Source organism: Piliocolobus tephrosceles, chromosome 3 (genome assembly GCF_002776525.5).
Source record: "Piliocolobus tephrosceles isolate RC106 chromosome 3, ASM277652v3, whole genome shotgun sequence".
In the NCBI taxonomy this organism is placed as follows: domain Eukaryota; kingdom Metazoa; phylum Chordata; class Mammalia; order Primates; family Cercopithecidae; genus Piliocolobus; species Piliocolobus tephrosceles.
Window position 1 is genome coordinate 61390510 of NC_045436.1, and position 27718 is coordinate 61418227.

A 27718-nucleotide genomic window follows, 5' to 3' on the forward strand; every position below is an offset into this window, starting at 1 on the left:
AAAATACCCAACAACCTGGTTACCACAACAAATCACTATAAGAAAAAGGAAGTTCAGGCTGGGCGCGGTGGCTCAAGCCTGTAATCCCAGCACTTTGGGAGGCCGAGACGGGCGGATCACGAGGTCAGGAGATCGAGACTGTCCTGGCTAAGATGGTGAAACCCCGTCTCTACTAAAAAATACAAAAAACTAGCCGGGCGAGGTGGCGGGCGCCTGTAGTCCCAGCTACACGGTAGGCTGAGGCAGGAGAATGGCGTGAACCCGGGAGGTGGAGCTTGCAGTGAGCTGAGATCCGGCCACTGCACTCCAGTCCGGGCGACAGACCGAGACTCCGTCTCAAAAAAAAAAAAAAAAAAAAAAAGAAAAAGGAGGTTCAGTAACATATGGAAATGTAAAGATCAAAGGGTCCTAGAATTACTCAGAGTGGGACACCGATAAATTGAACTTTTTTTTTGACTGGGAAAACACAAACAGTAGGGAAAACATCTTAACATTTATTGAATATTCATTATTGTGAACTGGTTCTGAGAAGTACCAGGTAAGACTACCGCTGTGGCTTGAATGTGCCCCACGAAGTTCATGTGTTGGAACTTAATCCCCAATGTAATAGTGTTGAAAGGTGGGACCTTTAATAAGGCCATGAAGGTTCAGCCTCATAAATGGACTAATGCCCTTACTGTGGGAGTGGGTTAGTTATTGGGAATGGACTCCTGATAAAAGAATGAATTTAGCCTCTTCCCTACCTCTACTTCTTTTGCACACACACGCATTCTCTCTTGCCCTTATGCCTTCTGCCATGAAATAATGCAGCAAGAAGGCATTCACCAGATGTGGGCCCCTCACTGCGAGCTCCATTCTCCTGCCTCAGCCTCCCGAGTAGCTGGGACTACAGGTGCCCATCACCACCTGGCTAATTTTTTGTATTTTTAGTAGAGACGGGGTTTCACCGTGTTAGCCAGGATGGTCTCGATTTCCTGACCTCGTGATCCGCCCGTCTCGGCCTCCCAAAGTGCTGGGATTACAGGCTTGAGCCACTGTGCCCGGCCTAACCTTGGACCTTCTAGCCTCTAGAACTGTGAGCCACATATATCTCTGGTCTTACAAATTTCCCAGTCTCAGATATTCTGTTACAGCAACACAAAATTGAGTAAGACAACTACATTGCAATTTCAGATGACCAAAATTTATAAACTTCCTTTAAAACATACATGGAAGTTTCTCATAAGCTTTCAAATACAGGTATTCTTCTGATTATATGTATGGGAACTAACTAGCAAGTAAAGCTTTTTTTTTTTTTTTTTGAGACAGAGTCTAACTCTGTCGCCCAGGCTGGAGTGCAGTGGTGCGATCTTGGCTCAGTGCAAGCTCCACCTCCTGGGTTCATGCCATTCTCCTGCCTCAGCCTCCCAAGTAGCTGGGACTACAGGTACCCGCCACCACGCCAGGCTAATTTTTTGTATTTTTAGTAGAGACGGGGTTTCACCACGTTGACCAGTATGGTCTCGATCTCCTGACCTCGTGATCCGCCTTCCTTAGCCTCCCAAAGTGCTGGGATTTCAGGCACGAGCCACCGTGCCCAGCCATTTTTTTTTTTTTAAGAGAAATGGTCTTGCTTTGTCACCTGGGCTGGAGTGCAACGACACAATCATAGTTCACTGCTACAGCCTTGAACTCCTGGGATCAAGTGATCTGCCCACCTCAGCCTTCTGAGTAGCTAGGACTACAGGTGTGCACCACCATGCCCAGCTTTTTTTTTTTTTTTTTTTGTAGAGACAAGAGTCTCACTTTATTTCCCAGGCTGGTCTCAAACTCCTGGCTTCAAGTGATCCTCTCACCTCAGTCTCCCAAAGTGCTGTGATTACAGGCATGTGCCACCATGCCTGGCCCCGATAAAGCTATTTTGTAATAAAGTCCTTAAGCAAGTAATCAACTGCCTTTTGAAGTTACGTAAGATAGACCTACTTTACAAGAGTAAGGTTTACAGTGATTTAATTATAAATAAAAAGTCCTCATTGATAGTAGAAAGATTTCTTTTTTTCAAAGTTTCTTAAGAGTCTCAGTATCTTTCAAACAGTAAAAGACTTAAATTCATGAAAAGGATTGCTGGGCGCGGTGGCTCACACCTGTAATCCCAGCACTTTGGGAGGCTGAGGCGGGTGGATCACGGGTGGATCCTGAGGTCAGGAGTTTGAGAACAGCCTGACCAATATGGTGAAACCCCGTCTCTGCTAAAAATACAAAAATTAGCTGAGCATGGTGGCGAGTGTCTGTAGTCCCAGCTGCTCAGGAGGCTGAGGCAGGAGAATTGCTTGAATCTGGGAGGTGGAGGTTGCAGTGAGCTGATAGCTGAGATGCTAAGATCATTCCACTGCACTCCAGCCTGGGCGACAGCCAAAAAAAAAAAAAAAAAAAAGAAAAGGATCGATCACTTTTGAAGAGTAATACGAAACCAATTCATCATCTTGAAAACTGGTAAATTACAGAAAAAAAATCAAGCATTTATCATAACTGCCTTTCTTATACAAACTGAACTACCATGTAATATATGAGGTAAGTGTCTCCCTATAAAAGTATTCAAACTAATACATGAAAAAGAAATAATAGAATATCAGCAACCATCAATGTATTGATACAGTCATCAAGCATCAGTAGAGGCTTACATCATAAAAAAAGAGAAAATCAGATATTATGTGTTTCCTATAGCCTTGTGAAATCAAAACAATGAGTTTAATCAAGCCTTTATTTAGATCCAACTGCCAATTTTCAGGCAATGTAGAGCAAAATGCTGAACTGTACCATGCGAACACAAACAGAAAAATCTAGATTGTGAGAAACCCTACGGGTCAAATAACCTAAATTCTTCATGAAATAAATTATAAGGAACATAAAGGGATGTAGGGCAACTTATATTTTTCTTTTTTTACAGAATTGATTGGTTGATTATTATTATACTTTAAGTTCCAGGGTACATGTGCACAACGTGCAGGTTTGATACATAGGTATACACGTGCCATGTTGGTTTGCTGCACTCATTAACTTGTCATTTATATTAGGTATTTCTCCTAATGGTATCCATCCCCCAACCCCCTACTTCCCGAGAGGCCCCAGTGTGTGATGTTCCCCGCCCTGTGTCCAAATGTTCTCATTGTTCAGTTCCCACCTGTGAGTGAGAACATACTGTGTTTAGTTTTCTGTCAGAAAGCAACTTATTAAAGGCACTTCAAATAAAAGAACTATAGGGTCTACAGATACACATTTGGATAATAAAATTATTTTAAAAGCAGAAGGAGTAATTACTATAAACATAAGGATAATGATTACTAATAATGCAGGAAGGAAGGCTTTGTGATTTTTGGGTTTCTGGTTTGGGTGGTCAAGTTTTATTTTTGACCTACGTAGTAGTTACAGTGTGTTTGTCTTTTTTTTTTTTTTTTTTGAGACGGAGTCTCGCTCTGTCGCCCAGGCTGGAGTGCAGTGGCCGGATCTCAGCTCACTGCAAGCTCCGCCTCCCGGGTTTACGCCATTCTCCTGCCTCAGCCTCCCGAGTAGCTGGGACTACAGGCGCCCGCCACCTCGCCCAGCTAGTTTTTTGTATTTTTTAGTAGAGACGGGGTTTCACCGTGTTAGCCAGGATAGTCTCGATCTCCTGACCTCGTGATCCGCCCGTCTCGGCCTCCCAAAGTGCTGGGATTACAGGCTTGAGCCACCGCGCCCGGCCTGTTTGTCTTTTAATAAATGTAGTAAACCACATATTTGCTGTGCATGATTCTCTGTATCTGTGTTTTATTTTAAAATAATTTTTATTTATTTATTTTTAAGAAAGAGTCTCACTCTGTCACCCAGGCTGGAGTGCAGTAGCACAGTCTTGGTTCACTGCAACCTACAACTCCCAAGTTCAAGAGATTCTCCTGCCTCAGCCTCCTGAATAGCTGGGATTACAGGCATCCAACAACACATGCGGTTAATTTTTGTATTTTTACAGAGATGGTGTTTAGAGATGAGTTTGGTTGGGCTAGTCTCAAACCCCTGACCTCAAGTGATCAACCCGCTTCAGGCATCCCAAAGTGCTCAGATTACAGGTGTCACCCACCATGCCCGGGAAAAAATGAAATATTGTTGAAGTTAAAAAATAGTATGTACAGCTATGTTTTTAAAAATTTGCTATTCTCTTTAAAAACCTGAATCATTAAATATACAATCAACTTCCCCCCTCCACCAATGTTGGGTGGAAAGTGAAATACTTACTCCACAGTATTCAAGCATGTGAATAATTTCTTCTTCATAAACTGTCTGGGTATAATATTGCTTTTCCAGCTCCCGCCAATTAATTGATTTACTCAACACACCCTGAAATAAGAAGCTAAATTAAGATCAAACCACATCATAAGGCAATTTGTCCAATACTTTTATTATTATTACTGTGTGAGACTACCTATCTTTTTTTTTTTTTTTTTTTTTTTTGCAGACGAAGTTTCACTCTGTTGCCCAGGCTGGAGTGCAATGGCACTATCTCGGCTCACTGCAACCTCTGCCTTCTGGGTTCAAGTGATTCTCCTGCCTCTGCCTCCCAAGTAGCTGAGACTACAGGCATGTGCCACCATGCCCAGCTAATTTTTGTATTTTTAGTAGAGACAGAGTTTCACCATGTTGTCCAGGCTGGTCTAGAACTCCTGACCTCAGGTGGTCCACCAGCCGCAGCCTCCCAAAGTGCTGGGATTACAGGTGTGAGCCACCGCTCCCTGCCTGAGACTGCCTATCTTTCGCCTGCTTGTAAGGTTGGCCTTTAACTGGAGTCTGGGAAATGGACCAATAAACAGCTTTCTATACTATATAAAACTTTTCCTAAAAGATAAGACTGGGTCACTGTATCTAAACTGTTTATATAAAACTAGCCGGGCGAGTTGGCGGGCGCCTGTAGTCCCAGCTACTCGGGAGGCTGAGACAGGAGAATGGCGTAAACCCGGGAGGCGGAGCTTGCAGTGAGCTGAGATCCGGCCACTGCACTCCAGCCTGGGCGACAGAGCGAGACTCCGTCTCAAAAACTCAAAAAAAAAAAATAAAAATAAACTGCTTATATAAACAATGCGATTTCTGCTGAACACCTGCTTTCCTTCTGAATTTTTGGTGCATGCCAGGCAGAAGTTATCCAAGTCACTAACCCCTGATAAAAATTCTGGACTGCGAGGCTCAGGGGAGCTTCACTGATGGACAGCGCTTTGCACTTACTGTCAATAATTATTGCTGGAAGAATTAAGCATGAACTGTAACATTCCATTAGGAGTGGAATCTTGGAAGCTTGTTCTTGGTTTCTTTTGTTGTAGTTAAGCCTGAATCATGATTACGACTATGTCATCATAGGACTCAGGAGTCCTATAATTCCTTTCATGAATCACCAAAGCTGAGGGTGGTTTTGGGGATCCCCAAAACAATTACCTCTAATTATATATAGCTACCTAATATTAATTACAATTAAATTACCGTAGTGAAGACCCCAGATGCTGTGGACCAAGACAGGCATGGAATCAATGGCATGGGCTTAGGCCAGTTGGATACCGCTAAGGAAGCCATCTGTAATATAACAGATAGTTTAGAGAGCTTCTGTTTAGAGTTTCTATTCAGTAAAATAAAAATATTTAATATTAATAAGCATTCAGTGCAGTAAGTCGGTCAGATAAACACAAAGTCTGCAAACATTTGTGAGAATGATTAACAACCTCATTAAACTTCCCAAATCATAAATTCAACAACATTTAATTTCCCCCTTAGAAAGCAATAAAATATAATAGAAAACTTTAAGTAACCTCAAGACCATTCACTTAAGTGACTTACTCAGATACAGCAAAATCACAACTATAAAACAGACCATTGAGGTGGACTGAGTATGCAAAGAATTCAGGGAACCACAAAGCAGATTATATAATAGATATAAAATAATGTAATGTGTGTGATTAGAGAAGGGAAAATTACTCTCCCTTTTGGAGAAGGGAGAACTTTATCTTCTGGAAAAGTTACTTTCCCTTCTGGGCTGGAGGAATCAGAAGGGAAAGGCAGGCTTCATGAAATGGGTAAGTCTTCTAGAGGAATGAAAGATAGGGTCTTGTCTTCCATAGAAATAAATCAGTATGATCAAAGGCAAGATGGTGAGAATGCACAGGGTCTCATAGGGAAATAACCAATATGCTTCAGTTGGGATGGTCAATAGGCACATGTGGCCAATGGAGTGAGGGAGATATGTAGGGCTAGAAAGATTGATCAGGATCAGATTAGAGGTCCTTTGTTCTATAGATAACCGATAATTAATAAAGAGGTCTGAGCAAAGGAGTAGTATTGTCAAAGAAGTGATTCAAAGAAGGTAACATGATAGTAGTTTACAGGACTGAACAGAGAAGGGGACAGCTGAGGTAGGAAGACCAGTTAATAGGCAGTAATCCAGGTGAAAGTTATAAGGACCTGACCTAGGTGATAACAATGGAAACACTACTAGGTAGGAATATAAATCCTTTTCCATCTTCTGTTTCACTGTCAGGTAGTTGTTTTGAATTTTTTTTTTTTTTTTTTTTGAGATGGAGTCTTGCTCTATTGCTCAGGTTGGAGTGCAGTGACGTGATCTCAGCTCACTGCAAACTCCGCTTCCCGGGTTCAAGCGATTCTCCTGCCTCAGCCTCCTGAGTAGCTGGGATTACAGGCGTCTGCCACCACACCTGGCTAATTTTTGCATTTTTAGTAGAGACGGGGTTTCGCCATGTTGGTCTGGCTGGTCTTGAACTCCTGACTTCAGGTGATGTGCCTGCCTCGGCATCCCAAAGTGCTGGGATTACAGGTGTGAACCACCACGCCCAGCACAGTTTTAAATTTGAGTTAAGTTTTTGAACTTAACTTTCAAATTCAAGAGAAATACAGAAACTCATGTAATAATTATTATTATTATTATTTTGAGATAAAATCTCGCTTCTGTCTGAGTCACCTAATCCGGAGTACAGTGGTATGATCACAGCTCACTGCAGACTCCAACTCGGGGGCTCCACCTCAGCCTCCCATGTAGCCACAACTACAGAGATGTGCCACCATGCCTAATTTTTTTTTTTTTTTTTTTTGAGACAGAGTCTCTCTCTGTCGCCCAGGCTGGAGTGCAGTGGCCGGGTCTCAGCTCACTGCAAGCTCCGCCTCCCGGGTTTGCGCCATTCTCCTGCCTCAGCCTCCCGAGTAGCTGGGACTACAGGCGCCCGCCACCACGCCCGGCTAGTTTTTTGTATTTTTTAGTAGAGACGGGGTTTCACTGTGTTAGCCATGATGGTCTCTATCTCCTGACCTCGTGATCCACCTGTCTCGGCCTCCCAAAGTGCTGGGATTACAGGCTTGAGCCACCACGCCCGGCCATGCCTACTTTTTTAAACATTTTTTTTGTAGAGACAGGGTCTTACTACTATGTTGTCTAGGTTGGGGTATGATTATTTTTTAGGCCAGGTGCAGTGGCTCACACCTAGAATCCTAGCACTTTGGGAGGCCAACCTGTGTGGATAACTTGGGCCCACACACAAACAAAATACTAACAATTTCTAAAAAATGTACTGAGTGACTAATATGTGCCAAGTAATAAATCAGAGCATATTCCTGGCCCTCTATGTCTCAGCTGCTTCATGGAGAAAACAGACTGCTGAACAAGTCAGTAAAGTACAGTAAAAAGTTACTAATGAGAGTTTCAAGTATAGTCTGGAGGTAAGCCTGGGTGTCACAGCTGAAACAGAAGGGTAAGCTGTTACTCAGCTAGGTGAAAGAGAATAAGGGAGCACTAGAGGGATGCTAGCATTTGACACAGCTGGAGCCCAGTGTGCACACAAGCTTTTGGCAGGTTTTGAAGAAGACAGAACAAAGACAAGATTTAGAAAGATCACTGTAGTTAGGGTGTGGAGGAGAAATGGTTAAGGAAAAGATTAATAAGAGGCTGGGCTTGGTGGCTCATGCCCGTAATCCCAGCACTTCGGGAGGCCGAGGTGGGTGGATCATGAGGTGAAGAGATCGAGACCATCCTGGTTAACATGGTGAAACCCCGTCTCTACTAAAAATACAAAAAATTAGCCGGGTGGTGATGGGCACCTGTAGTCCCAGCTACTCGGAAGGCTGAGGCAGGAGAATGGCATGAACCCAGGAGGCGGAGCTTGCAGTTACCCGAGATCAAGCCACTGCACTCCAGCCTGGGCAACAGAGCGAGACTCCGTCTCAAAAAAAAAAAAAGAAAGAAAAAGATTAATAAAAGACTAGAGACAGAGAAAGCAATTAGGAATCCATTTTAGTACACTCTAAACGGCAGACAAAAAGTAAAATAGGTTGGTGGTACTAGGGAGACAGATAAATGGAAAGTATTTTCCAATTCAGCTATCTTGACCAATGTAACAGCAAAATTGGGCATTTATATTTGAGACTTGAAAAGTTAAATTTTATAATTAATTTGTTATAAAATATTAAATCTAATATCTGAGATACAACTGTGGAGTAGTACAGTGTCTATATAAATCATGCAAAAAATTAACATCATTACTTCATAATTGGAATAAGAGTTTGGAATCTGTTTCTGCTTCCTACTTTTACCAAAACTAATTCTATACCTAAAGTGAATTTTTAAAATAACCAGGTTCTCTAGATCTTACAAACATAAACAAAATTAAATGTAAGCAGAAATAAAAAGGCTTACGTGTCCTCCCATGGATATTCCAGTCATTCCTAAAGGGCCGTAACCTTCCCTCTCTAGCCAGTGCAAGAGAGCTGCAGATTCTAAAACAAGAGCTCCTCCCATCACAAAAAGGTCAGACACATTTTTTAAGCTGGACCTTCTACCCTCACAAAACAAAATAGAAAATGATTATTTTATGTATTTACATGCTAATATATGCAAATTTACAACAGGCTGCCAGACTTCATGTATTTCTTTTAAAGGACCAGATGGTTAAGTAAAACAATGTAATAAATTGGAATTAGGGCCAGGTGTGGTGGCTCACGCCTATAATCCCAGCACTTTGGGAGGCTGAGGCAGGGGGATCACTTGAGGTCAGGAGTTCAAGACAAGACTGAGCAACATGGTGAAACCTTGTCTTTACTAAAAATACAAAAATTAGCAGGGCATGGTGGCGCATGCCTGTGATCTCAGCTATGTGGAAAACTGAGGCATGAAAATCGCTTGAACCTGGGAGGTAGAGGCTGCAGTGAGCTGAGATTGCACCACTGTACTCCAGCCTGGGCAACAGAGTGAGACCTTGTCTCAAAAAAAGAAAAAAAAAAAAAAGGAATTAGCTGCTAACATTGGATTACACATCAAATCACCTAAAACTTAACAAAAAAAGTGTTCCTGTTCTATAGCACATAATCTTTACTGAAATTGTTATAATAGAATTTAAAGCTTAACTTTTTTTTTTTTTTCTTTGAGACAGTGTTGCTCTGTTGCCCAGGCTGGAGTGTAGTGTCATGATCTTGGCTTACTATAGCCTCCACCTCCTGGGTTCAAGCGATTCTCCTGTCTCAGCCTCCTGAGTAGCTGGGATTACAGGCATGCGCCACCACGCCTGGCTAATTTTTGTGTTTTTAGCAGAGACAGGGTTTCACCATGTTGGCCAGACTGGTCTTGAACTCCTGAGCTCAAGTGATCAGCCTGCCTTGGCCTCCCAAAGTGCTGGGATTATAGGTGTGAGCCACCACGCCCAGGCTTAAAGCATAACTTTAATTTAATTTTATTTATTTTTTTGAGATGGAGCCAGGCTGGAGTGCAGTGGCGTGATCTCGGCTCACTTCAAGTTCCGCCTCCCGGGTTCAGGCCATTCTCCTGCCTCAGCCTCCCGAGTGGCTGGGACTACAGGTGCCTGCAACCATGCCCGGCTAATTTTTTGTATTTTTAGTAGAGACGGGGTTTCACCATGTTAGCCAGGATGGTCTTGATCTCCTGACCTCGTGATCTGCCCGCCTTGGCCTCCCAAAGTGCTGGTGGGATTACAGGCATGAGCCACTGCGCCTGGCCAAGCATAACTTTTAAAAAAGGCAATATAAATAAAGAATTTAATCAAACACTAGACTCATGTATTACTGAAATCTTAAATATGTTGCTTATTTTCACAAAATACACAATTTATGAATATAATAAAATATAAAACAAATACGTTTTTATAAATATACATGTTTTAAATAAAGACCAATTCAACTGGAATTTCATTTTTAGAAGCTAATTTTACATAGAAGTATATTTCCTTATAAAAAGTACTTAAGCTGGGCGCAGTCGCTCACACCTGTAATCCCAATACTTTGGGAGGCCAAGGCGGGCAGATCACGAAGTCAGGAGTTCGAGACCAGCCTGACCAACAGGGTAAAACCCTGTCTCTACTAAAAATACAAAAATTAGCCAGGTGTGGTGGCACGTGCCTGTAATCTCAGCTACTCAGGAGGCTGAGGCAGGAGAATCGCTTGAGCCCAGGAGGTGGAGGTTGCAGTGAGCCAGAGATCGGGCCACTGCACTCCAGCCTGGGTGACAGAGTAAGACTCCATCTCAAACAAAAACAAACAAACAAAAAAAAGTATTTAAATATATCCTTTTGGGTCCTAGAACCATCTGTATACAGTGATTGAAATAAATATATTTTATTACTAAAATGACCAAATTAGAATCTACTTTTCAAAATGTAACTTGTATTAAGACACACATAACTGGTTACTGGATGAAACCTTGTCAAAGTTACAAAAATTCATTTTACCAATGATTATTTATCATATGCCTACACATAATATGTGCAAAGAACCAGGTGCCAGAAGGAATGCCAAGCGTGAAAAACAAAATCTTGGCTCCCAAAGACCTTACTTCCACTGTCCTACCAAGTCCTCTCAGAGCTCTAAGTCCAGAAGGCAGGGTTTCTGTTTATGGAAACTATGCTATCCTTCATCCAAACAGATCATAGTCATGCTTCACCAGGAAAAAAAACCCATTTATTCTTATCTTTGTTTCCTATCCTCAAGTCATTTTTCTACTTATGATTACAAAATTTCCCCAACTTTTTCTTTTAGCCTTGTATGGGAGCCTTGAATTCTCAGGTCTCCAGTTTGCTCTTTTAGAAGTTACTGATATGAAACTCTGGGACAGTGGTTATTTATAACGGTAGACTCGGTCTCAAATTGTTTCAGCATTTTTGATGAAAACAGACTTAAGATGGCTTAGAATGCGCAAGAGAGAAGTATCTGTGACTTAAATTGCAAACCATTTCTTTTTTCTTGTTTTTGAGACTGGGTCTCACTCTTATTGCCCAGGCTGCAGTGAAGTGGCTTGATCATGGCTCACGGCAGCCTCGACTTCCCGGGCTCAGGTGATTCTCAACCTCAGCCTTCTGAGGAGCTGGGACTACAGGTGTGCACCACCATTTCTGGCTTTTTTTTTTTGAGATGGAGTTTCGCGCTTGTCATCCAAGCTGGAGTGCAATAGGGCGATCTCGGCTCACTGCAAGCTCCGCCTCCCGGGTTCACGCCATTCTCCTGCCTCAGCCTCCCAAGTAGCTGGGACTACAGGCGCCTGCCACCAGGCCCGGCTTTTTTGTATTTTTAGTAGAGATGGGGTTTCAGCGTGTTAGCCAGGATGGTGTTGATCTCCTGACTTTGTGATCTGCCCACCTTGGCTTCCCAAAGTGCTGGGATTATAGGCGTGAACCACCGCACCCGGCCCAGAACTTTTGATTTCCCTCCCACAACATCCAATTCATAAACAAGTCCTATTATTTAAACTTAAATATATCTTGAACCCAGGAAAACTTCTCTCCATTTCCACTGCTACCTAAAGTCACTACTCTTTCCTGCATCATTGCAATAGCTTCCTATTTGTTTTCTCTGTTGCTTTATTTATTTATTTATTTTATTTTTTGAGACGGAGTCTTCACTCTGTCGCCCAGGCTGGAGTGCAGTGGCATGATCTCTGCTCACTGCAAGCTCCGCCTCCCGGCTTCACGTGATTCTCCTGCCTCAGCCTCCCCAGCAGCTGGGGACTACAGGTGCCCGCCACCACACCCGGCTCAGTTTTTGTATTTTTCAGCAGAGACAGGGTTTCACCGTGTTAGCCAGGATGGCCTCGATCTCCTGACCTTGTGATCCACCCGCCTCGGCCTCCCAAAGTGCTGGGATTACAGGCATGAGCCACCGCGCCCACCTTGTTTTCTCTGTTGCTACTCTTGCCCCAGTAAACCAAAGTAGGTCTTAAAAAATATAAATCAGGCCACTCATCTGCTTCAAGTCCTCTAGACACTTCCCATTGCACTTTCAGATCATTCACATTCAAAGCATGATGGCCTTTCATAATCTGGTCCTTGTCTTTTTTTTTTTTTTTTTTTTAGACAGTCTTGTTCTGTGGTCTAGACTGGAGTGCAGCGGCATAGTACTGGCTCACTGCAACCTCCGTCTCCTGGGTTCAAGTGATTCTCCCGCCTTGGCCTCCCCAGTAGCTCGGGCTATAGGTACATACCACCACACCTGGCTAATTTTTGTATTTTTAGTAGAGACAGGGTTTTATCATGTTGGTCAGGCTGGTTTCAAACTACTGACCCCAAGTGACCCCCCCACCTTGGCCTCCCAAAGTGCTGGGATTATAGGTGTGAGCCACTGCACCCGGCCCTTGCCTATCTTTCTGACCTCATCTTGTACTACTCTCTCCTCCTGATGCTTACATGGGGCTTTTCATTTACTTTTCCTTCTCTGTGGCTGATCTTCTTCCAAGTCTTCATGCAGGTGGCTCCTTCTCATTATATTATGTTTTCATATATAATACTGTTACTACACTGCACCCCATATTATTCTTTATACAATTGCCCTGCTTTACTTCATTCATTGGGTATTGATAAATATCTGAAATCACCTTATTTATTGTTATCTATCTCCCACACTACAATACGAACTTTATGAGAAGATGTTGTGTTATTGTTGCAGTATTCCCAGGGTCTAGGTTCAAATATTTATTGAATAAACCAAATGAAACACAGTATAGATTATGGAAACGCCTTGAAGTTTATCATTTTAAAAGAATGAAAAGAGAAAGTTTATCTTCAGATTTTCTATACTATTCATTGTAAGAATAAAGTGTCTAATTACACAACGTAAATGTACCTTAAAAAGGAAAAGGTAGGCTGGGCACGGTGGCTCATGCCTATAATCCCAGCACTTTGGGAGGCCAAGGTAGGCGGATCACTTGAGGTTAGGAGTTTGAGACCAGCCTGACCAACATGGTGAAAGCCCATCTCTACTAAACATACAAAAATTAGCCGGGTGTGGTGGTGCATGTCTATAATTCCAGCTACTTGGGAGGCTAAGGCAGGAGAATTGCTTGAACGAGGGAGGCAGAGTTTGCAGTGAGCTGAGATCGCACCAGTGCACTCCAGCCTGGGCGATGGAATGACTCCCTCTCAAAAAAAAAAAAAAGTAAAAAAATAAAAACCAAAAAAGGAAAAGGTTTTATCATTTCTTCATTTACAGTTTCACAACTAAACTATATATTAAGTCTACCTATTAAAAATTTTTATTGTATTTCCTTAACTGACATTAAAATGCAAAAATCTTAAAAATAAAAATTAAAGTCAGTATTCATACTACAGTTTTATAACAGAACTCCCCCCCCATAATATTGAGATAGTCAATTTAGAAATGGTTAACTGAAGGCAACCAAAATTTTAATACTGCTGGGTATTTGGTAAAAAGACTGCAAAAATGAAGGTGATATATACTTACATTTGGTCCTTGGGTTTCCTGCAGCCATTTAAGAATGTGGGTCAAAGAGAAAGTTTTAAAATAATTAAATAATTTTGTCTGAGAGTACATTAAGTAGTTAAATTTTCTACAATTTAATACTGAAATAACTCCATTCTAATTCTCTTAAGTAGGCTGTTTAGAAGTTCTTAAATTTTCAACTTAATTATTTTCCTTTTTATTAAAAAAAAACCCCAGCTTTATTGATATCATCATATGTCACATAATTCAGCCAATAAAGTATACCTATTAATGTTTTCAGTAAATTAACAGGGTTGTACAATCTTCAATTTAAATTTTAAATGAAGTTTATTGATTTTTTCATTTATATAATTTTTATTATAGAAAATCCAAAAAGTACTAAAAAGCAGATTAAAGAACAACTACTTAATCTACAGACAACCAGATTACATTTTGGTATATTTCTCTTTATGTACGGTTTTTTTTTTTTTTTTTTTTTTTTTTTTGGACGTTTTTTTTTTTTTTTTTTTTTTTTTTGAGGCACAGTCTTGTTCTGTCACCTAGGTTGGAGTGCAGGCAGCTCACTGCAACTTCTGCCTCTTGGGTTCAAGCGATTCTCCTGCCTCAGCCTCCCAAGTAGCTGGGATTACAGGCGCACGCCACTATACCCAGCTAATTTTTGTATTTTCAGTAGAGATGGAGTTTTGCCATGTTGGCCAGGCTGGTCTCAAACTCCTGACCTCAGGTGATCCTCCTGCCTCAGTCTCCCAAAGTGCTGGGATTACAGGCGTTAAGCCACTGTGCCAGGCCAATGCACAGTTTTTGCTTTGGATTTTGTTTTCAGTTTTTTTGCATACCTGTGCCACACTGTAGAGTCTATATCCTATTTTCTTTTCATTTTTTTTTTTTTTTGAGACAGAGTTTTACTCTTTTTGCCCAGGCTGGAGTGCAATGGCGTGATCTTGGCTCACTGCAACCTGTCTTCTAGATTCAAGTGATTCTCCTGCCTCAGTCTCCTAAGAAGTTGGGATTACAGGCATGTGCCAGCATGCCAGGTTAATTTTATATTTTTAGCAGAGATCAGGTTTCACCATGTTGGCCAGGCTGGTCTCGAACTCCTGACCTCAGATGATCTGCCCACCTCAGCCTCCCAAAGTGCTGGGATTATAGGCATGAGCCACTGCACCTGGCCTATATCCTATTTTCGCATCAGAAATACTTGTCATACATTATTGTAAACTTTTTAATAATAAGAGTTAAAACTTACTGAATGCTTATTATTTATCAGGCACTGTTCTAGACAGTATTAATCATTTAATAACCTCAATAACCTAAGAGATTATTCCCATTTATCAGTGAGAAAATTGAGGTACTAAAAGGTTATGCAATAGCCAAGGTCACAAAGGTAGTAAGAGGTAGAGAAATAAATATAACACAGGTAGAGAAATAAATGTAACACAATCAATTGCATAAAATTCCAATATTATGAACCACAGTTTACATAACTATTTCTATTTTAGACATTGAGCTATTTCTTTTTTTTTTTTTTTTTTTTGAGGCGGAGTCTGGCTCTGTCAACCGGACTGGAGTGCAGTGGCCGGATCTCAGCTCACTGCAAGCTCCGCCTCCCGGGTTTACGCCATTCTCCTGCCTCAGCCTCCGAAGTAGCTGGGACTACAGGCGCCCGCCACCTCGCCCGGCTAGTTTTTGTATTTTTAGTAGAGACGGGGTTTCACCGTGTTAGCCTGGATGGTCTTGATCTCCTGACCTCGTGATCCGCCCGTCTCGGCCTCCCAAAGTGCTGGGATTACAGGCTTGACATTGAGCTATTTCTAATGCTTTACTGTCTAAACTAAAGCTATACAAACATGTTTTTGTTATTTAATTATTTCTTAGTTTTTCTCCTTAGAATAAATTTCCCAGAATCAAAATCATTTTGTCAAGGGATATGATGTTTCAAAGCTCCTGATACACATGGTAAAAAATGTTTTCCCAAATGGTTGAACTAATTTTCAGTCATTAATAACAAGAGTGCCCATTTCAAAGCAGCCTCACCAGTACTGTGTTTTTTTTTAAATAGTTGATCATTATTATTTTAACTCTACATTTATTACCAGCAACGTTGAACATTTCTTTATATCTGTGCATCAGTTTCATTTCTTCTTCTGTGAATAGTCTGACGTCATCTTGAAAATTAAGTTAAGAACTGTCTAAACCTCAACTGATACTGTAAATGCATTTAAAACATGAGTGTTTCCTTACTAGTAAACATCTGACTCACTAATATTAAAAATCTAGCATAAGTCTCCCAAGAAATAGAAGTACAATTTCTTTACTGCACAATAGAAGTACAATCCTTATGTTAATTTTTAAGAGGCATGAAACAGTCTTTCTCTCCTTTTGATTATTACTTCTTAAGTTTTTCTGAACTGATGACTAAATTTAACTGGTTTAGAAAACTTGGTTACTATCATTCCTTTTGATGACTAACTATATTAATAAATAAACAAGGCAAAAGACTTCTTAGATATCACAAAAGGATATAATAAGGGTTTTCTAACAATAAAGAAGCCATTCGGGCTTCTTTAATCATAGGACGGGCCATTAGTGTTCGTCGCCTCCAGTAATGCTAAGGAAAGAAAAGAACACATACTCAAAAGAATACAGTAGCCCCATCTGTTAAGGAGAATATGTTAACAAATTATCTGGAGATTAAAGCATTATAATAAAGTCTTACATGATCTCCTGTTCCAGCAAGATGAATGCATACAGGCCTATATTTGCTGCTCCATTCTTTAGGCACAATAAATTGGAACCTATTTTTAAAAGCAAAGACTTATCAATAAAATTCTCTTTAAAGGGCTTTCAATAAAAACTTTCAGTTCTTAAAAATTATTTGAGAGAAAAGAACGGTCAAAATTTTAACATTCAAATTGTAATTAACTTAATTAAGTTGTCCAAATGCTACAAAGATATTGTAAATCTGCCTTCTGTTAGGATATTAAAATATTAAATACAACATAAACACAGAATTTATTGTCACTATTCTTTACCTTGTTCAATATCACAATTTTATAAATACATAAAGAAATTTTCTTATCTTGTAGAGACACCACCGTATATGAGTAAGTCTTTTTTTTTTTTTGAGACGGAGTCTTGCTCTGTCGCCCAGGCTAGAGTGCAGTGGCCGGATCTCAGCTCACCGCAACCTCTGCCTCCTGGGTTCACGCCATTCTCCTGCCTCAGCCTCCCGAGTGGTTGGGACCACAGGCGCCCACCACCTCGCCCGGCTAATTTTTTGTATTTTTAGTAGAGACGGGGTTTCACCGTGTTAGCCAGGAGGGTCTCGATCTCCTGACCTCGTGATCCGCCCGTCTCGGCCTCCCAAAGTGCTGGGATTACAGGCTTGAGCCACCGCGCCCGGCCATGAGTAAGTCTTAAAAGAAGTAACTATTGGCCGAGCACAGCGGCTCACGCCTATAATCCCAGTACTTTGGGAGGCTGAGGAAGGTGGATCACCTGAGGTTGGGAGTTCGAGACCAGCCTGACCAACATGGAAGAACCCTGTCTCTACTAAAAATACAAATAAAATTAGCCAGGCATGGTGGTGCATGCCTGTAATCCCAGCTACTCAGGAGGCTGAGGCAGTAGAAGCGCTAGAACCCAGGAGGTAGAGGTTGCAGTGAGCCAAGATCATACCACCGCACTCCAGCCTGGGCGACACAGCGAGACTCCGTCTCAAAAAAAAAAAAAAGAAAAAGAAAAAAAAGGAACAGAGTCTCGCTCTGTCACCCAGGCTGGAGTGTGGTGGCACGATCTCGGCTCACTGCAACCTCTGCCTCCCGACTTCAAGCACTTCTCCTGCCTCAGCCTCCAGAGTAGCTAGGACTTCAGGTCCACACCACTGTGCCTGGTTAATTTTTGTATTTTTAGCAGACATGGCGTTTCACCATGTTGGCCAGATTGGTATCAAACTTCTGACCTTGTGATCCACCCGCCTCAGCCTCCCAAAGTTCTGGGATTACAGGTGTGAGACACCGTGCCTGGCCAAAATAAATAACTCTTTAGATATGGCTCTGACTTTTCCTCTTTGCAAAAGAAATGCTTGGCTGTACAAGCTGTTGATGAATCAATAAAATAGTTTATGTTGTCTTTTTAAAAAACTTTTAGTATATGATAGAATCTGACTCATTAAAATGTTAATACTTACAAGTCAAGTCAATCCATGCCAGAAAACAAAAAACACAAATTCGCAGATAGTTTTCTCTATTTGTCTTTTTTTTTTTTTTGAGACAGGGTATTGCTGTTACCTAGGATGGAGTGCCGCAGCATGATCACAGCTCACTGAAGCCTTAACTTCCTGGGCTCAAGTGATCCTCCCACTTCAGCCTCCCAAGTAGCTGGGATTACAGGTATCTGCTACTAAGCCCAGCTAATTTTTTATTTTTTGAGAACATGGGGTCTCGCTATATTGCCTAGGCTGGTGCTTTAGCCTTAAAGTGCTGGGATTACAGGCATGAGCCATTGCACCTGGCCTTTGTTTTTTTCTTATTGTAGTATTTTGGTCCTCATGTAATGTTTTATGTTTTTTCTTTTAACCTGTATGACTTCTCTATTTTTTTTTAACTGTGTTAGAATATACATATCATAAAATTTACAATTTTAACCATTTTTTTTTTTTTTTTTAGAGACAAAGTCTCACTTTTTTGCCCAAGGTGGAGTGCAGTGACACAATTATGGCTCACTGCAGCCCAGACCTCCTGGGCTCAAGCAATCCTCCCACCTCAGCCTCCCAAGCAGCTGGGACTACAGGCATGTGCTATCACACCTGACTAATTTCTTTCTTTCTTTCTTTCTTTTTTTTTTTTTTGAGAGACGGAGTTTCGCTCTTGTTGCCCAGGCTGGAGTACGATGACGTGATCTCGGCTCACTGTAACTTCCACCTCCCAGGTTCAGGCGATTCTCCTGCCTCAGCCTCCCGAGTAGCTGGGATTACAGGCATGCACCACCACACCCAGCTAATTTTGTATTTTAAGTAGAGATGTAGCTTCTCCATGTTAGTCAGGTTGGTCTTGAACGGCTAATTTCTTTTATTTTTTGAAGAGACAGAGCCTTCTTATGTTGCCCCAGATGATCTTGAACTCCTGGGTTGAAGTGATCCTCCCGCCATGGCCTCCCAAATAACTGTGATTACGGACATGAGTCCCCACACCTTCCGTTTTAACCATTTTTAAGTGTATGATTCAGTGGCATTAAGTACAGTAACGTTATGCAACCATCACTACCACCTATCTTCAAAACAGTTTCATCTTCCCAAACTCATTTCTCATTTTAATTTTCTTAGCAGTTCATATTTTAGAATTACTATCATAGGAAAAGACTGTACTGTCACCTGAAGATTTGACCTGAGGTGACTAGATTCTGAAGCAACATAAAACCTCAATTCTGAGCTGAAAACTTTGCTTGGACAGAATGGGTGATATCACCACTTATCCACCGTCAATAAATTGCAGAATAGAACAAAGACAAATTTAGGATGGTTTAAGAATTATTTCTGTTTTGTGCTCATGGGAACTCTTAATTTTCAATTCCATAATGAGAACTGCCACTGTTAACTAACACCTTTGCTTCATTTTGCATTCTGAGCATTATCCTGTTTCCTGATATTTTAAAGATTTTGGGGAAATGAAAACATTTAAGAATTTTTTTCAGTAGAAAGCTGGACATCTCTGTTATTATTTGTACTTTCCTTTTGTTCCATAGCAATGCATGTAGTGACTTCATTATTGGATAATAGCTTTAATAGGAATTTTTTATTGTAGTATTAACTAACTACCCACCTAATTAATTTCAGTAATCAGTCTGCTCAAATTCGACTATCTTCTAACAGTCTTCTCCAGTGTCCCATGATGAATGGGTATAGGCCATGTGACTCCTCTGCCACAGCTGACTGGGCCAAGCATAAGCCAAGTTAGGGCAATGAGATTTGCTCTTTTGGTAATATGGAATTGGGACAGACTATAGTTAGATTCTGTGGAGCTTGCATATGAAAGCTTTTGGATATGGCACAACCCCGTCTCTATTAAAAACACAAAATTAGCCAGACATGGTGGCGAGTGCCTGTAATCCCAGCTACTTGGGAGACTGAGGCAGGAGAATCACTTGACTCTGGGAGGCCGAGGTTGCAGTCAGCCAAGATTGCAGGGCTACTACACTCCAACCTGGGTGACAGAGCAAGACTCCATCTCAAAGAAAAAAAAAAAAAAAAAAAAGAGAGAGATGGAACCTTGCTCTGTCGCCCAGGCTGGAGTGCAGTATCACAATCTTAGCTCACCACAACCTCCGTCTTCTGGGTTCAAGTGATTCTCCTGCCTCAGCCTGCAGAGTAGCTGAGATTACAGGTGTTCACCACCATGCCCAGCTAATTTTTGCATTTTTAGTAGAAATGGGGTTTCGCCATATTGGCCAGGCTGGTCTCGAACTCCTGACCTCAGGCGATCCACCCGTGTAGGTCTCCCGAAGTGCTAGGATTACAGGCATGAACCACCATGCCTTGCTCCAACATGTTTCTAACAGGAATCTCAGAAAAGAATGGAGACAAAACAGGAGAAAAAAAGTGGCAAAAATAATAGATGAAAATTTATCTGTTTTTTTTTCTTTTTTCTTTTTTTTTTTTTGAGGCGGAGTCTCGCTCTGTCACCTGGACTGGAGTGCAGTGGCCGGATCTCAGCTCACTGCAAGCTCCGCCTCCCGGGTTTACGCCATTCTCCTGCCTCAGCCTCCTGAGTAGCTGGGACTACAGGCACCCGCCACCTTGCCCGGCTAGTTTTATTTTTGTATTTTTAGTAGAGACGGGGTTTCACTGTGTTAGCCAGGATGGTCTCGATCTCCTGACCTCGTGATCCGCCCGTCTCGGCCTCCCAAAGTGCTGGGATTACAGGCTTGAGCCACCGCGCCCGGCAATCTGTTTTTTTCAAACTGAAAGGGTCTTCTGAGTGGCAGGCACAAAGAATTAAAAAACAACAACAACAACAACAACAACATCTAACCACTAAGGATACAGAAAAGACCACAAAAGTTTCTAGAGAGAAACAACTGGTTACCTACAAAAGTAGAAGAATCAAGTTGGTATCAAGCATTTCATCAATAATGCTGAAAGACAGAAAAAAACACACCAAAGCCTTCTAAATTCTGAAGGAAGTTATTCTAAACCAAGAATTACATAAGTAGGCAAGGGGTTAACTAAGTATGAGGGATAATAAAGTCATTTTTACATATGAATAACTCAGAAATTTACTATCTACAGAACCTCAAGGAAAAAAGTATCAGAAGCTATAAGGACAACACTAGCACATCAAAAAGTTATCCACTACAATCAAGTGGGCTTTTATTCCTGGGGTGCAAGATTGGTTCAATATGTGCATATTAATAAAGGTTATTCACCACATAAACAGACTTACAAAAACCACATGATCATCTCAATAGATACAGAAAAGGCTTTTGATAAAATTCAACATCACTTCATGGTAAAAACCTTCAATAAATTAGGCATCAAAGGAAGATACCTCAAAATAATAAGAGCCATCTATGACAAACCCACAGCCAACACCATACTGAATAGGCAAAAGCTAGAAGCATTCCCCTTGAGAACTGGAACAAAACAAGGATTCCCACTCTCACTACCACTGTTCATCACAGTATTGGAAATCCTAACCAGAACAATCAGGCAACAGAAAAAAATAAAAGGCATCCAAATAGAAACAGAGGAAGTCAATTATCTCTCTTTGCAGTCAATATAATGTTATACCTCAAAAACCCCATAGACTCTGCTAGAAGGCTCTCAGAACTAATAAATAACTTCAGTAAAATTTCAAGATAGAGATAGAAGATTAATGTATAAAGCTCAGTAACATTTCTTTTTTTTTTTTTTTTTTTTTTTGAGACAGAGTCTCGCTCTGTCGCCCAGGCTGGAGTGCAGTGGCCAGATCTCAGCTCACTGCAAGCTGTGCCTCCTGGGTTCACACCATTTCCCTGCCTCAGCCTCCCAAGTAGCTGGGACTACAGGTGCCTGCCACCACGCCCGGCTAGTTTTTTTTTTTTGTATTTTTTTAGTAGAGACAGGGTTTCACCATGTTAGCCAGGATGGTCTCAATCTCCTGACCTCGCGATCCGCCCATCTCAGCCTCCCAAAGTGCTGGGATTACAGGCTTGAGCCACCGCGCCCGGCCCGCTCAGTAACATTTCTATACACCAATAACATCCAAGCTGAGAGTCAAATCAAGAACACAATCTCATTTATAATAGCCACACAACCACACACACAGAAACCTAGGAATACAGCTTACCAAGGAGGTATAAGATCTCTACAATGAGAATTACAAAACACTACTGAAAGAAATCAGAGACAACATAAACAAATGGAAAAACATTCCATGCTCGTGGATAGGAAGAATCAATAGTTAAAATGGCTGTACTGTCCCCGTCTCAAAAAAAAAAAAAAAAAAAAAATTAGCTGGGTGTGGTGGCGGGTGCCTGTAGTCCCAGTTACTCAGGAGGCTGAGGCAGGAGAACGGCGTGAACCCGGGAGGCGGAGCTTGCAGTGAGCCGAGATTGCACCACTGCACTCCAGCCTGGGCAACAAAGCGAGACTCCATCTCAAAAAAAAAAAAAAAAAAGTCTTGAAAAATTTACAAAGGATAAGACAAATTAGACTAAGTCAAAGAAAGAGAGAGAGAGAGAAAAGAGGAAGTGAGATAAAGAAGTGAAGCTGGGGATGGTGGCTCAGGCCTATAATCCCAGCACTGTGGGAGGCTGAGGCGGGAGGATCCCTTGAGCCCAGGAATTCAAGACCAGCCTAGGCAACACAGAGAGACCTTGTTCTCTACAAATAATAAAAATATTAGCTGGTTGTGGTGGTGCATGCCTGTAGTCCCAGCTACTCAGGAGGCTGAGGTTGGAGGGTCACCGAAGCCTGGGAGTTCAAGACTGCAGTGAGCTATGATCGCACTACTGCACTCCAGCCTGAGCAATAGAGCAAGCTGGTCAAAAAAAAAAAACAAAAAACCGAACAACAAAAAACAAACCAAAAAAAAACAAAACGAGGAGGAGGAGGAGAGGAAGAAGGTGGAGGAGGAGGAGGAGGAGAAGAAAGAGAAGGACAAGAAGAAGGAAGAATAAAGAAGCAGGGAAAGTGGAACAGAAAGTAAGGAGGGAGGGAGATGAGAGCTAATAAGAAATGACTAAGTTTTTCTCTGAGCCAACAGCTGCTATAGTTACATATCTTTAATCACACATTTGCCTACTGCTGCTAGGTTGTACACTGCTTTTCTTAATCACTTGTTGCCTTTGACAAGGCTGAAAGCAGTACTCTACAAGTTTCAAACCACAAATTCCAAAAGGCAAATACCTAGCTTTTTGAGTCTAGAAGGAAGGCAGACTGAAGAGGGCTGAGATTCAAGAAAACTCTAATTTTATTAGTCATATGAAATGAGTATTCCTTCTACCCCGCCCTCAAAGAACTCCTTGTACTGATTCTGCCTAGTCTTTTGTTGTTACTTTTTCCTTTTTAAAATAAGAATATCCTTTTAACTGCCTAGTCTTTTGAAATGTAAGTCTTCAACACTCTTTCATCATATTTCCTGATCTCCAGAGAGTACAGTAAGATTGTGTATGTGACCGGGCGCAGTGGCTCAAGCCTATAATCCCAGCACTTTGGGAGGGGCCGAGATGGGCAGATCATGAGGTCAGGAGATCGAGACCATCATGGCTAACACGGTGAAACCCCGTCTCTACTAAAAAAAAAATACAAAAAACTAGCCGGGTGTGGTGGCGGGCACCTGTAGTCCCAGCTACTCGAGAGGCTGAGGCAGGAGAAGGGCATAAACCCTGGAGGCGGAGCTTGCAGTGAGCTGAGATCTGGCCACTGCACTCCAGCCTGGGTGACAGAGCGAGACTCCATCTCAAAAAAAAGAAAAAGATTGTGTATGTACATCTGTATTAGATGCAAATCAACTAGAAAGTGTGTTGTGGGAAGTCAGGAACCCCAAACGGAGGGACTGGCTGGAGCCAAGGCAGAAGAACATAAATTGTGAAGTTTTCAGGGACATTTATCAGTTGCCAAAATTGATACTTTTTTTTTTTTTTTTTTGAGGCAGAGTCTCGCTCTGTTGCCCAGGCTGGAGTGCAGTGGCCGGATCTCAGCTCACTGCAAGCTCCGCCTCCCAGGTTTGCGCCATTCTCCTGCCTCAGCCTCCCGAGTAGCTGGGACTACAGGCACCCGCCACCTTGCCCGGCTAGTGTTTTGTAGTTTTTGGTAGAGACGGCGTTTCACCGTGTTAGCCAGGATGGTCTCGATCTCCTGACCTCGTGATCCGCCTGTCTCGGCCTCCCAAAGTGCTGGGATTACAGGCTTGAGCCACCGCGCCTGGCCAATTAATACTTTTATAATTTTTTACGCCTGTCTTTACTGCAATCTCTGAACATAAATTGTGAAGATTTCATGGACATTTGTCACTTCTCCAATCAATACTCTTCTAATTTCTTATGCCTGTCTTTAATCTCTTAATCACATTAGCTTCGTAAGCTGAGAATGTACATCACCTCAGGACCACTATTGTACAAATGGATTGTAAAACATGTGTTTGAACAATATGAAATCAGTGCACCCTGAAAAAGAACAGAATAACAGCGATTTTCAGGGAACAAAGGAAGATACCTATAAGGTCTGACTGCCTGCAGGGTCGGGCAGAATAGAGCCATATTTTTCTTCTTGCAGAAAGCGAGTAGGAGAAATATCACTGAATTCTTTTCCCAGCAAGGAATAACCCTGGGGAAGGAATGCAGGCAGGTCTATAGACAGCCACTCTGGGATTATCTGTCTTATGCGACTGAGATAAGGACTGAAATACACCCTGGTCTCCTGCAGTACTCTCAGGCTTACTAGGATTGGGAAATTCCAGCCTGGTAAATTCTAGTCAGACTGGTTGTCTGCTCTTGAATCCTGTTTCCTGTTAAGATGTTTATCAAGACAATGCATGCACAGCAGGACATAGACCCTCATCAGTAATTCTAATTTTGCCTTTGCCTGTGATCTTTATTGCCCTTTGAAGCATGTGATCATTGTGACCTACTCCCTGTTCATACACACCCTCCCCTTTCAAAATCCCTAATAAAAACTTGCTGGTTTTGTGGCTTGCGGTCGCCATCACAGTTCTACCAATATGTGATGACACCCCTGGAGGCCCAGCTGTAAAATTTCTCTTTGTACTCTTTATTTCCCAGATCGGCCAACACTTAGGGAAAATAGAAAGAATGTATGTTGAAATATTGGGGGCTGGCTCCCCCGATAAAAGTGAAAAGGTGAGTGAATACTATTTATTTGAACAGTTAAATTTTGGCTCTGCTCAAGTCATATCACATTAGTTTTATAAAAGATTTTAGCTAAATACTGGTTTTCCAGCACATATAAATAAATATGTAGCTGTCTACTCCTTTTCCTCTACTAGTCTACACTCCTTTCAACTTTAATTTCTTTATTCCTGCCTGTATCTTTCCAGCAAGCCCTAATTCAGAAGTGAGAAGACGTTAAGTACCATACAGTTAAATAAATTACCCAAGGACAGGGAGCTGAGTGGCTGAGTCATGGCTGAGACATAAGTCTTCCTTATGTTAGACACAGGGAATTACCAGTACCTACACAGAATTTTTTATAGCCAAGAAAAATTTTTATGCAATTTTTTTTGCTTTTTAGAATGAGTAGAGAACTACTGAATGCCATTTATGCCATTTAAAGACAGTAAGAATGATTTTTAAAACATTGGAAAAAACTATTGTTGTAATCATTAGAAAAAAACAGAGCATAATATTAAAGTCTTATTTTTCCTGCTTATAACATTGAATTTACTAATTTAGTTACATACTTATATTTAAAATCATACATAAATATATTTAGATTTACTGCTGTTAAAATCATCCAAATAAAGTAGCAGTGAAAATTAAAGTATTATTTTTCCTGCTTATCTTTATTTTATTGATATGTATTTAAAATGTTATAAAATTTAATTTTTAATTTTTTTATTATTTATTTTTTTGAGACCGAGTCTCAATCTGTCACTCAGGCTGGATTGCAGTGGCACGATCTCGGCTCACTGCAAGCTCCGCCTCCCAGGTTCACGCCATTCCCCTGCCTCAGCCTCCCGAGTAGCTGGGACTATAGGCGCCTGCCACCACGCCCGGCTAATTTTTTGTATGTTTTTAGTAGAGATGGGGTTTCACGGTGTTAGCCAGGATGGTCTCGATCTCCTGACCTTGTGATCCGCCCGCCTTGGCCTCCCAAAGTGCTGGGATTACAGGCGTGAGCCACCGCGCCCGGCCTAATTTTTAATTTTAAAGTTTAATGTATATATATTTAAAATCACATGAGTCTATTAATTTAGAAATACTGCTCTTTCTAGTCTCTAATAAACCACTATTCTTTTAAAAATAAAAACTAGATGAGTAGTAAGCATGAAATCAGAACAGGAATTATCTACATTTCATTATTTTAAGTAGTATCTTACTTCTTTGGTTCAATTTGGAATATGGCATAAAAGTAACATCTGAAGTAATGCTGAAAGGATAGCTGGTTTTGTTACACATACACGCACAGATATATACATATACATACACACATATTTCTATAAATGGAATAAAATATCATGAAAGCCTAGAGCAGTTTATTGTTAAGTAGGCATAATTTAAAATGAGTGCCTGGTTGGGTCAAGTGGCTCAAGCCTGTAATCCCAGCATTTTGGGAGGCTGAGGCAGGTGAATCACTTGAGGTTAGGAGTTTGACACCAGCCTGGACCACATGGTGAAACCCCATCTCTACTAAAAATACAAAAATTAGCCAGGCGGGCGGACGTAGTGGCATGTGCCTATAATCCTAGCTACTAGGGAGGCTGAGGCATGAGAATCCCTTGAACCTGGGAGGCAGAGGTTGCAGTGAGCCAAGATCGCGCCAATGCACTCCAGCCTAGGCAACAGAGTGAGACCCCACCTCAAAAAATTTAAATAAATAAATAAATACATAAAATGAGTGTTTTATCCCTAAATATTTGAGGAACCTAAACCCAATTATGTGAAAAATATTTTTACCTCTGATGCTGAGAAATGAAAATCGTATAGAAGACATATAAACTATCCTCGAAGGAATATTAATATTTTACCAGAAGATAAACATTAAATTTTCCTGAACTTTTATTACAATTCAATCTTGGGTAATATTTGAATACTAAATTATGCCATGTTACCATAAAATTATTTAAGGTTGCTCAAATGGACGTTTTCTTTTTGTTTTGTTTTGTTTGTTTTGAGACAGAATTTTCGCTCTGTCACCCAGGCTGGAGTACAATGGCACGATCTCGGCTCACTGCAACCTTCGCCTTCCGGGTTCAAGCAATTCTCCTGTCTCAGCCTCCCGAGTAGTTTGGATTACAGGCACCAGCCATCATGCCTGGCTAACTTTTGTAGAGACAGGATTTCACCATGTTGGCCAAACTGGTCTCGAACTCCTGACCTCAAGGTGATCTGCCCACCTCGGCCTCCCAAAGCGCTGGGATTATAGGCCTCCCAGAGCCACCACATCTGGCCTGAATGCTATGTTTTAAAATATTATAGTTCATTTGGAATTTTGACATAAGTACATTTCCAATATAGGCTGTCCAGAAGATATATCACAATTTCATCAGCTATTTTGCATTACACAGGGAAATCCATATTTTGTGATCTATAAATCCCGTCACCACAGATCTTTAGCAGTCTTAAAATTGTTCTTTTAAGGGAAAAGAATGCTTGCAGTTTCCTTATTTCATTTACCTGATATATTTTTCTCTACCTCAATAAAAACAGAAAGTGTGAAAAAGAGACAGAATCACAAGTAATGAACCAAATGATAACAGGACAAATAGGCTTCTCCCTGTGGATTAATCTATACTTGGCATAGCCTTAAACTTTTCCAACTTATTTGACA

General features: G+C 41.3%; 1 protein-coding gene across 10 annotated transcripts in view; it reads right to left on the reverse strand.

Moving 5' to 3' along the window:
* Window positions 1–27718, reverse strand: part of ABHD18 (abhydrolase domain containing 18) — a 67565-nt gene that overhangs the window by 12346 nt on the left and 27501 nt on the right. For 5 of the 10 annotated variants that reach the window (XM_023217576.2, XM_023217574.2, XM_023217580.2 and 2 more), the window contains 6 exons: window positions 16448–16526; window positions 16255–16339; window positions 13732–13759; window positions 8690–8828; window positions 5479–5568; window positions 4246–4347 (listed from right to left, as the gene is read on the reverse strand). In XM_023217576.2, the coding sequence (XP_023073344.1) occupies window positions 4246–4347; window positions 5479–5568; window positions 8690–8828; window positions 13732–13759; window positions 16255–16339; window positions 16448–16526 (523 nt within the window). Of the gene's footprint in view, window positions 1–4245; window positions 4348–5478; window positions 5569–8689; window positions 8829–13731; window positions 13760–16254; window positions 16340–16447; window positions 16527–19550; window positions 19801–27718 lie in introns of those variants that run through there. The other 5 variants (XM_023217581.3, XM_023217582.2, XM_023217583.3 and 2 more) reach the window with 5 other exon arrangements.